We start from the raw sequence: 12160 nt of genomic DNA, 5'->3' as shown, positions 1-12160 counted from the left end.
CAAACTAGCTACCTAATTAACTAATTGCAGCTGTAAGGAGCTTGTTTATCCTTAACTAAGGCTAAAAGAAACAACTTTAACAGTAAATTGTGGATAAATGTTAAATGTATACTAGACTAGATCTTAGAAAGAGATTAACCCTTAAAATTAACCTCTAAGATTCCTTCAGTCACCAAATTCCCAAGTTCTCACACTGTGAATAGCTGCACTCAGTGACCAGCTGTTGTCTTTGTGCTTACTTAGTGAGCTTTATTCAGTTAACTGTTTTTGTCGAGATCTGTAATCAGATTTTTCTGTTGTGAATTACTTATGTAGACCAAGTTATTCCAATAAATTCAATTTGTGCAGCTGAATCACGAACACTTGGTGCGATTAGCTCCTCATTGACACCAACATTTGATACACACATTTTCAAAGAGAGAAGTTGTTCTTCACAGATTACTTATTGAATAATTAGGGCCTTGAGACAGCTCAGACCCAATGTATTTCTCTAAATATGTTTTGTGTTTAAGATTATCATGAATAGTTTTGCTTTGCTCTATGGTTGGATTTTTTTGTATTATTTATGACTCAATTGAAGTATTTACCTAATGTAGATTCATTAATTTGACATGATTTCATCAAAACAGCATTTGAACAATAAATGAGTTTAGTGGGACTTTTTACAATTTTAAAAAGTCAGTCCTTGTGTTGAATAGCACTGACTTTAGAAGCCTTTGCCAGAGAGCAAACAAGTCAGAAGTATTAAACCTTGCATGCTTGAAATCTTCAATAACCAGTGGGCACCACACGGGACTTACTATTGGATTTATTGATTGTCATATCAATTACTTTAAGTTGTTTTTAATTTGGAAATATTATCTTTTTTGTTTATTGGTGGCCCTCCTTCTAAGCAGGATGGTGTGGTTGGGTTTTTGCCTGATCACAGACAATAAATTCTTGAAATATGCTAGCATATAAAATCTAGATTAAAACCTATCCTGGTTATTTTCATTAACCAGCCATTGTTTCATTAAACAACAGATTTCTAATTGAAGTATTTAGAACCTGTGTCTGAACCCACCAGATGCTTCTTAATAGATTCACAAATCTATTGATTAACAATAGACTACAAGTTGAATCTACTTGACACCTTCTTAGCAACTCCTTCAACAGTATTTAAAATTGCATTTTTGGCTGCATCAAATTCTGATTGCATGATGTTTCAGTTAACATAGCAGGTGCCATAAGACAATTGCTGCAAAATTTGGTAAGGCCAAGAAATGGGCATGAGGATCATTGTGGGCGATTAACTGCGACCTTTGCTCCCAATGCAGGCAACATTGGATGTGCAAGCCAGTGCTAAGTGCGCTGATGAGTGGCTCCATGCTTGAACAATGGGTGCAAGTAAAAGCTAGCCTCCACTTCTTAAAGAGGAGGTGCATTTTGACCCAGTAAATGCTGAAAGTGGCTGAGCAAGAATGTCTGAACAAAAAGAACACTGAAAAGTGGCACAACAGTTCAGAGAGTGTGCTCCAAGGTTCACCAGTGCAACATTGGAGGCCTTGGTGCAGGAGGTGGACAGGAGCAGAGAAGTACTGTATCCTCAGGGGAAGAGGGGAGGTCCTCGAGATAATACAGGCATTGGGAACAGATTGCTGTTGTGATCAGTGCCAGCACCATAGCCCGAGAACTTGTATGCAGTGCCGTAAGTAGCTCAGTGACCATGTTGAAAAATCAGTGAATGCATTTTCAAATGCCGTATGCTTACAGATGAACCATTGGCCTCACACACTGCTCAACTGACCACCACCCCTTCACTCATCTACTAAGAATATCCGTCAACCATGACTCATACCTCACATTTGTAACTTGACTCTGGTCATGGCATTGCCATGAGCAATATCAGGGTCAAGCTGCCTGGTTTAAATTTCAAACAATGCTTGGCAATTAACTGCCAGCCGCCATAAATTGATGCATTTGCCATGGTAATGTCTCTACCAATCAGAATCCACTTGGCAACTGATCAAGACTCTCTTCTCATACAGTATAAATTGTTCTTTTCCCCTCATGTTGGTATTCTTGCAAAGTGTCCTGATGAGTGCAAGACGAAAAGCTTCAACATTTCTCTTTTTTCCAGCAATTGTTTATATTGTTAAGATACACAGATAAAGAGCATTGTTTAATTAAATACTTGAATCACATGGGGATAACTGGGACACTGGGTGTTGGGCGAAGAGGTATGAGGCTGAACAAAGTCAATAAATTCTCTCAGGAAAGAAAAGCTCTGTGTCTTGGTTTTGACTTCACCAGTTGGCTTGGATTCTATTAACACATGAGACGCACCCCTCTCTTTCACAGGGATGGGTAGTGCACAACCAGAGGCAGCAACGCCTAATCGGCAGGGTCAAACACAGCCAGGGTGACCAACTCCCAGAGAGAAATTTAAGGGGCGCTTTGGCATGGCAACAAAACACATTCCAGGAAGCCTGACCTGGGATGTGGCACATAAGCGTGGATTACGGGATGATTCCAGTTGGTCACCCTGGGCACAGCTGCATTTCCTCACCCTGCTGGAGGAGATGGTGGTCGGCACTATTGGAGCGGCCATGAATGTGGCCATTGACATTGCCATTAGCAAGGCTGAAGGGAATGAAGGTGTTGCTATATTCATAACCCAACCCTCCTTCTCACATCTAACTTCCCCCTCATCCTACAATCTCTTCTGATTTACAAGCTGCAGATGGTGTAAGCATGCACCTTTTGCTTTCCCCCACTACTCTCACCATAACCCTACCCCTTTGCCTTTCTCCTTTCAGATACCCAAGAGCTGCAATCTGACCAAGCAGCAGTGCAATAGCTAAAATGGAAGAGGAAGATGAGACGGATGACGAAACACCATCACTCAATCTCTCACTTGCAGCCACCAACTCAGATACTGAGATCATGCATAGTTTAGGTGGGGGAATCTGCATATGATGAGACACTGGGCATGAGTGATCAGCAGCCAGGGCAGTGCCAAAAGGTAGCAGAGGTGCCAACTCACCTCAAGGTAAGGTCACACATGAGTTCTGCAGTGGAGTCAGATGAGTACTTTGATGGGACGACACACACAAAAAGGCTGAGAGAATGCAGAATTAAATGCTTCATGCATTGGCCGGTCTGCCAGAAAGCATACGGTCACAGCAAGGAAGCATGGATGAGTCCGGCACCTGCTTTCTACAGAGCTTGGAGTCACAAGAGTAAGAAAAAAAAGAGGAGCAGGAGTAGGCCTTTCGGCCCCTCGAGCTTGCTCCGCCAGCCAATAAGATTATGGCTGATATGGTGTGGCCTTAACTCCACTTTCCTGCCTGTCTCCCATAACCCTTGACTATCTTGTCAATCAAAAATCTGCCCAACTCAGCCTTGAATATATTCAGTGACCCAGCCTCCACTGCTCACTGGGGAAGAGAATTCCAAATGCCAATGACTCTCAGAGAAGAAATTCTCCCTCATTTCCATCTTAAATGGGAGATCCAATATTTTTAAACGATACCCCCTAGTTCTAGATTCCCCCCCCTCCCCCCCCACAGGCCCTGTTATGTGATTAAATAATGTAACCCTTTCCAGCAGGGAAATGGTGGCCAACTCCATTACCAGACTTGTGGACGCAACCATGATGCAATGTCTGGTGGCCGATGTTTCAGCTTGCATTGCAAAACAAGCATAAACCACCCAATCCGAGTTATGTGGTGGAAGCTTAGACTGAAGTCATATAGGACCAGTTTGCTCCCACGCAGGCCCAGACAGGCCCAGGGTCTCGCAGCAATCCATCCTCCAACACATTGGTACGATTGCTGAGGTGCTGCTGCAGAGGAGTGGCATTGGCGTTGTGCAGCATGAACCCGCTGTTCTCTCTTTGGCTGACAGCATTTGTCCTCCTCCAATGGCAGTCTATCAGTTATCCAGCCCAGATTGTTACTACCTATGCTGAGGTGGTGAAGTCCAACGTCAGGCCTTCTGGGGCCAGGGCTACTCAAGATTGTCCTAAAAGGCCATCTGCAGTCTCCCTCTTTGGAAGTCAGCAATCTCCCGCCAGCTGTGCTGCAGCCACTGGGGTAGCATTGTGTAGGAGGACTAGGGTAAGCAAAAACTCACAGAAGACGGGCACTAAGGAAATTTATAAGCGGGATTAGTTGACCGTTGGATATTGGATTGGTTAATTGATAAAGTTGGTTTGAATCTTTGTTTTTTGGCATTTTTTGTTTCAGTATTGTGGTCAAGAGCATGCTGTGATGATCAGTAAACAAGGGAACGGAAGGTGTAGGACTATTTGTGATTGGGGAACTGGGGTTGTGATAATGCAGTTCGATGAGCCGATCACAGAGAACCCCAGCTGGAAAGGGGATGTGTTGGTTTCTTCCTCCCTTCTTCCTTCTTTTCCTCCTCTTTCTTAGCTGTTCGCCATATATCTGGTGGCAGGGGTTATGACTTCATCATAAATGAGGGTGAGGACATTGCAGCAGACCATGACAAAATGTGACATGCGCTCTAAAGAGCACTGCAGGGCTCCTCTAGAGCCGTCCAAGCAACTGTGCTTAAGCACTAGCGTGGTCTGCTCAATAAGATTTTGTGTGGCTAGCAGGGAGGCAGTGGTGGTGTAATAGTATTGCCGCTAGACTAGTATTCCAGAAACCCAGGGTAATGCTCTGTTGTAAAAACCCATCTGGTTCACTAATGTCCTTTAGGGAAGGAAATCTGCTGTCCTTACCTGGTCTGGCCTACATGTGACAAACCGCTAAAAAGTCTAAAAGGAATGAAACCAGATGGATCACCCAGCATCGACCTAGGCACCGGAAACGACAACAGCACACCAGCCCTGTCGACCCCACAAAGTCCTCCTTACTAACATCTGGGGGCTTGTGCCAAAATTGGGAGAGCTGTCTCACAGACTAGTCAAGCAACAGCCTGACATAGTCATACTCACGGAAACATAATTTACAGATAATGTCCCAGACACCACCATCACCATCCCTGGGTATGTCCTGTCCCACCGGCAGGACAGACCCAGCAGAGGTGCTGGCACAGTGGCATCCAGTCAGGAGGGAGTTGCCCTGGAAGTCCTCAACATTGACTACGGACCCCATCAAATCTCGTGACATCAGGTCAAACATGGGTCAGGAAATCACCTGCTGATTACCAATCCCCCCACCCCCCACCTCCCCTTGACCTCATCCTCACCAACCTGCCACAGCTGCATCTGTCCATAACAGTATGGTTAGGAGTGACCACCGTACAGTCCTTGTGGAGACGATTTCCCGCGTTCACATTGAGGATACCCTCCATCGTGTTGTGTGGCACTACCACTGTGCTAAATGGGATGGATTTCAAACAGATCTAGCAACTCAAGATTGGACAACCATGAGGCGCTGTGGGGCAGCAGCAGAATTGTGTACAATCACAATCTGTAACCTCATGGCCTGGCATATTCCCCCTCTCTACCATAACTACCAAGCCAGGAGATCAACCCTGGTTCAATGAAGATTGCAGGAGGGCATGCCAGGAGCAGCACCAGGCACACCTAAAAATGAGGTGTCAACCTGGTGAAGCTACCACACAGGACTACTTGCGTCACAAACTGCATATGCAGCAAGTGATAGACAGAGCTAAGCGATTCCACAACCAATGAATCCACTCTATGTTCTGCAGTTCTGCCACATCCAATCGTGAACTGTGGTGGACAATTAAACAACTAACCGGAGGAGAAGACTCCACAAATATCCCCATCCTCAATGATGGGGGAGCCCAGCACATCAGGGCAAAAGAGAAGGCTGAAGCCTTTGCAACCATCTTCAGCCAGAAGCGCTGAGTGGATGAACTATCTTGGCCTCCTCCTTCGGAGGTTCCCAGCATCACAGATGCCAGTCCTCAGCCAACTTGATTCACTCCACGTGATATCAAGCAACGGCTGAAGGTGCTGGATAATGCAAAGGCTATGGGCCCTGACAACATTCCAGCAATAGTACTAAAGACTTGTGCTCCAGAACTTGCCGTGCACCTAGCTAAGCTGTTCTAGTACAGCTACAATACTGGCACCTACCTGGCTATGTGGAAAATTGCCCAAGTATGTCCTGTACACAAAAGGCAGGACAAATCCAACCCGGCCAATTACCGCCCCATCAGTCTACTCTCGATCATCAGTAAAGTGATGGAAGGGGTCATCAATAGTGCTATCAAGTGGCACTTGCTTAGCAATAACCTGCTCACTGACGCCCAGTTTGGGTTCTGCCAGGGCCACTCAGCTCCTGACCTCATTACAGTCTTGGTTCAATCATGGACAAAAGAGCTGAACTCCAGAGGTGAGGTGAGATGGATTTTCCTTGACATGAAGGCAACATTTGACCAAGTGTGGCATCAAGGCGCCCTAGCAAAACTGGAATCGGGGAAAACTTCCGCTGGTTGGAGTCATACGTGGCACAAAGGAAGATGGTTGTGGTTGTTAGAGGTCAATCATCTCAGTTCCAGGACATCACTGGAGGGGCTCCTCAGGGTAATGTCCTAGGCCCAACCATCTTCAGCTGCGTCACCAATAACTTTCCTTCCACCATAAGGTCAGAAGTGGGGATGTTCACTGATGATTGCACAATGTCCAGCACCATTTGCAACTCCTCAGATACTGAAACAGTCCATGTCCAAATGCAGCAAGACCTGAACAATATCCAGGTTTGGGCTGACATGTGGCAAGTACCATTCATGCCACACAAGTGCCAGGCAATGACCATCTCCAACAAGAGAGAATCTAACTATCGCCCCTCGATAATCCATGGCATTACCATCGCTGAATCCTCCTCTATCAACATCCTGGCAGTTTCCATTGACCCGAAACTGAACTGAACTAGCCATATAAACACTGTGACTATAAGAGCAGGTCAGAGGCTAGGAATTCTGCGGCAAGTAGCTCACCTCCTGACTCCCCAAAACCTGTCCACCATCTACAAGGCACAAGTCAGGAGTGCAATGGAATACTCCCCACTTGTCTGGATGAATGTAGCTCCAACAACACTCAAGAAGCTTGACACCATCCAGGACAAAGCAGCCCACTTAATTGGCACCCCATCCACAAACATTCACTTCTTCCATCACCGCCACACAGTGACAGCAGTGTGTACCATCTACAAGATGCATTGCAGGAACTCAGCAAGCCCCCTTAGACAGCATCTTCCAAACCCATGACCACTATCATCTAGAAGGACAAGGGTAGCAGATAGATGGGAACACCACCACCTGGAAGTTCCCCTCCAAGTCACTCACCATCCTGACTTGGAAATATATCACCCGTTCCTTCACTTTCGCTGGGTCAAAATCCTGAAACTCCCTCCCTAACAGCACTGTGGGTGTACCCACACCACATGGACTGCAGCGGTTCAACAAGGCAGCTCACCACCACCTTCTCAAGGACAATTAGGGACGGCAATAAATGCTGGCTTAGCCATCTACACCCACATGCCATAAATGAATTTTTTAAAACTGTCCCTTGTTGAATGCATGCTTCCCACCTGTACATGGGTTGTGCACCAGAGTCATGAGTCATGTGTTTGACGGATAGACCAACCGCGCGATCCCCCCCCCACCCCCTACCGGGTTTCTTGTGGTGCCTGAAATGCTGATGGTACAGTGAACTGGCACAGACTAAAGGCATCATGATTGCTAATACAAAAGCAAAATACTGTGGATGCTGCAAACCTGAAATAAAAACAGAAAATGCTGCAAATACTCAGCAGGCCACAGACCTGAAACATTAACTCTGTTTCTCTCTCCACGGATTGCTGCTAGACCTGCTGAGCATTTCCAGTATGTTCTGTTTTCATAGCATTGTGATTGTGGTCAGGCTACTGGTTATTAACTTGCATTTTGTGTTGCGTATGGTCATACACCAGCTGGACGTTCTGCTTGCGGTATATCTGTGAATTTTCATGTGGCTCTTGCAAAGTGATGTGTGTGCAATCAATGGCACTGTGCACCATGGGGAGCACAAAATTTGCCATCCTTACCTGGTCTGGCTTACATGACCCAGAGCGACCTGGTTGACTCTTAAATGCCGTCTGAAAAGGCCTAGCAAACCACTCAGTTTTATCAAACCACTACGAAGTCTAAAAAAAGGAATGAAGCCGACAGACCACCATGACCTAGACACCAAAACGACAACAGCACACTCACCCCTGCAGAGTTCTCATTACTAACTCCTGGGAGCGTGTACCAAAATTGGGAGAGCTGTCTCAAAGACTAGTCAAGCAACAGCCTGACATAGTCATACTCACGGAATCAAACCTAACAGACAATAGCCCAGACACCACCATCCCCGTCCCTGGATATGTCCTGTTCCACCAGCAGGACAGATCTACCAGAGGTGGCGGCACAGTGGTATACAGTAGGGAGGGGGTAGTCTTAGGAGTCTTCAAAATTGACTTCGGACCCCATGAAGTCTCTTGGCATCAGGTCAAACATGAGCAAGGAAACCTCCTGCTGATTACCACATACCGCTCCCCCTCAGCTGATGAATCAATACTCCTCCATGTTGAACAACACTTGGAAGAAGCGCTGAGGGTGGCAAGGGCACAGAACATACTTTGGGCGGAGGACTTCAATGTCCAACACCAAGAGTGGCTCAGTAGCAACATTACAGACCGAGCTGACCAAGTTCTAAAGGACTTAGCTGCTAGACAGGGTCTGTGGCAGCTGGTGAGGGAACCAACAAGAGAGAAAAATCGACTTGACCTTGTCCGCACCAATCTAGCTGTCTCAGATGCATCAGTCCATGACAGTATTGGTAGGAATGACCACCGCACAATCCTCGTGGAGACGAAGTCCCGTCTTCACATTGAGGATACCATCCATCGAGTTGTGTGGCACTGCCACCCTGCTAAATGGGATAGATTTCGAACAAATCTAGCAACTCAAAACTGAGCACCCATGAGGCGTTGTGGGCTATCATCAGCAGCAGAATTGTATACAACCACATTCTGTAACCTCATGGTCCGGCATATCCCCCACTCTACTATTAAGTCAGGGGATCAACCCTGGTTGAATGAAGTGTGCAAGAGGGCATGTCAGGAGAAGCACCAAGCATACCTAAAAATGAGGTGTCAACCTGGTGAAGCTACAGCACAGGACTACTTGTGTCACAAACTGCATATGCAGCATGCAACGGACAGAGCAATGCATTTCCACAACCAATGGATCAGCTCTATGTTCTGCAGTTCAGCTACATCCAATCATGAACTGTGGTGGACAATTAAACAACTAACCGGTGGAGAAGACTCCACAAATATCCCCATCCTCAATGATGGGAGAGCCCAGCACGTCAGCGCAAAAGAGAAGGCCGAAGCATTTACAAACATCTTCAGCCAAAAGTACTGAGTGGATGAACCATCTTGGCCTCCTCCTGAGGTCCCCAGCACCTCAGATGCCAGTCTTCAGCTAATTCAATTCACTCCACGTGATATCAAGAAATGGCTGAAGACACTGGATACTGCAAAGGCTATGGGCCCTGGCAAATAGTGTTGAAGACATGTGCTCCAAAACTAGCCACGTTACTAGCCAAGATATTCCAGTACAGCTACAACACTGGCATCTACCCGGCAATGTGGAAAATTGCCCAGGTATGTCCCATACACAAAAGGTAAGACAAATCCAACTTGGCCAATTACAGCCACATCAGTCTACTCTCGATCATCAGCAAAGTGATGGAAGCTGTCATCGACAGTGCTGTCAAGCAGTACTTACTCAGATATAACCTGCTCGTTGGGTTCTGCCAGGACCACTCAGTTCCTGACCTCATTACAGCCTTGGTTCAAACATGGACAAAAGGCCTGAACTCAAGAGGTGAGGTGAGAGTGACTGCCCTTGACATCAAGGCAGCATTTGACTGATTGTGGAATCAAGGAGCCCTAGCAAAACTGGAGTCAGTGGGAATAAGGGGGAAAACTCTGCACTGGTTGAGTCATACCTAACACAAAGGAAGATGGCTGTGCTTGTTGAATGTCAATCATCTCTGTCCCACGACATTACTGGAGGAGTTCCTCAGGATAGTGTCCTAGGCCCAACTATCTGTAGCTGCTTCATCAATGACCTTCTCTCCATCATAAGGTCAGAAGTGGGGATGTTCACTGATGATTGCACAATGCTCAGGACCATTTGCGACTCCTCAGATACTGAAGCAGTCTATGTCCATATGCAGCAAGACCTGGACAACATTCGGGATTGGGCTGATAAATGGCAAGTTACATTCGTGTTACTCAAGTGCAGGCAATGACCATCAGCAATGAGAGAGAATCCAACCATCTCCCCATGAAACTCAATGGCATTACCATCGCTAAATCCCCCACAATCAATATCCTAGGGGTTGTCATTGGCCAGAAATTGAACTGAACCATTGTGGCTACAAGAGCAGGTCAGAGGCTGGGAATTCTGCAGCGAGTAACTCATCTCCTGACTCCCCAAAGCCTGTCCGTCATCTACAAGGCACAAGTCAGGGATGTGATGGAATACTCTCCACTTGCCTGGATAAGTACAGCTCCAACAACACAAGAAGCTCGGCACTATCCAGGATAAAGCAGCCCCCTTGATTGGTGCCCATCCACCACCTTCAACATTCACTCCCACCACCACCGGCGCACAGTGTACAATCTACAAGATGCACTGAAGGAATTCACCAAGGCTCCTTCAACAGCACCTTCCAAACCCATGACCTCCACCACCAAGAAAGTCAAGGGCAGCAGACACATGGGAACACCACCGCCTGCAAGTTCTCCTCCAAGCCACACATCATGCTGACTTGCAACTATATCACCGTTCCTTCACTGTTACTGGTTCAAAATCCTGGAACTCCCTCCCTAACAGCACTGTGGGTGTACCTACATCGCATGGACTGCAGCAGTTCAAGAAGGCAGCTCCATCACCGCCTTCTCGAGGGCAATAAATGCAGCCAGCGATGCTCATATCCTGTGAAAGAATTTTTAAAATTCTCCACCTCTGTCTTTGCAAATAAAGCACCAGCAACCTCCATTGTACAACAGTAGCTGCAAGATGTTGGAGATGTTGCTTGTTCCAGTCTGGAAAGAGCCTGACGTGAAGGAGTTCAGGATCATAGTCACCTCTGTAGCCACTGACGATGCCATCCTCACCCTGCTCTGAGGCTTGCATTAGGTGGCAGATTCTAATGAGCACCTTATTGGAAGGGAAACACACTGTCCCTCACTGAGGTTGAGATTGGAGAAACTACTAAGGCTTTACCACTTAATGTGTTATCCAAATCTGCAAGATTACTTTAGGATCTTATCACTCAGTCCCAGACGTTTATTACAAACCAATGTTTATCCTACTGTGTCCTCAGGTTATCTGTGATTGGTAGATAATATTTGCAATAATGACGCCTCAAGGCTTGTTCTTTGTATTTAAAAAAGCATGTTAATTGTTTGGTTGGCATGGTTAAAATAAAGCAACCTTTGTCTCCAACAACAACTTGCTTTTAACATAGAAAAGCATTCTCAGGTGCTTCACAGAGGCATTCATTCCAATCCTGAGAGGATACCTAGAGAGATTTGGTAAAAAAGCTGGCTGACCTATGTTCTGTAATTATATTCTGTTCCTCTTATAACAGCATATACAATATTCAAATCAGAAGCTTTCAATAAGTACCCTGGGAATTTTTTGACAGCATAGATTCTCAATGTTGATAATTCTAGCACCCGACTACAACAGGTGCAATATTGTTATATCAGGATCAGGAAGTTAAAGAATTTTGAGAGAATATTCACAGCCAAAAATATCCTCATGAATGAAGAGAACTAATGTGAAATTTTTATAACATATATGTTTGGAAAAAACTTCCATTTTCTGTGGGTTTCTTGGATACATTTTTGTTTTTAGTGAGTGGCTGGGGAAGTTACCCTTATGGTAGTATGCATATATTTGTACCTCTGTAGGGAAAGCAAGGAAGTGTATTTATATACCACCTTTAACAGAGTAAAATGTCCCAATGCGATTCACAGGAGCATTATCAAACAAAATTTAGCATAAAGAAGGACAAGGAGGGATAGTTTACCATGGTCCCAGTCATAAAGGATACCGGTTACGACTTTGATAAGAGGCAATTCGGTAATGTGACAGGTGTGGAAGTCTGATTGGAGGGATTCAAGCATGG

At 45.8% G+C, this 12160-nt stretch overlaps 1 protein-coding gene across 11 annotated transcripts in view; it reads left to right on the top strand.

Annotated features, from left to right (window-relative positions):
* The window catches only part of LOC144696064 (homeobox-containing protein 1-like), an 89198-nt gene that overhangs the window by 58189 nt on the left and 18849 nt on the right, over positions 1–12160 (top strand). For 2 of the 11 annotated variants that reach the window (XM_078567281.1, XM_078567280.1), the window contains exon 10: positions 1317–2230. The exons of 8 other annotated variants lie outside the window; for them this stretch is intronic. In XM_078567281.1, coding sequence (XP_078423407.1) covers positions 1317–1373 — 57 coding nt within the window. In that variant the 3' untranslated portion in view covers positions 1374–2230. Of the gene's footprint in view, positions 1–1316; positions 2231–2798; positions 3300–12160 lie in introns of those variants that run through there. One more of the 11 variants, XM_078567282.1, reaches the window with a different exon arrangement.

The sequence above is a fragment of the Cetorhinus maximus genome, chromosome 21 (genome assembly GCF_964194155.1).
Source record: "Cetorhinus maximus chromosome 21, sCetMax3.hap1.1, whole genome shotgun sequence".
NCBI lineage: Eukaryota > Metazoa > Chordata > Chondrichthyes > Lamniformes > Cetorhinidae > Cetorhinus > Cetorhinus maximus.
The sequence above is the reverse complement of the archived record's forward strand: the minus strand, read 5'-3'. Positions and strand labels throughout refer to the sequence as shown.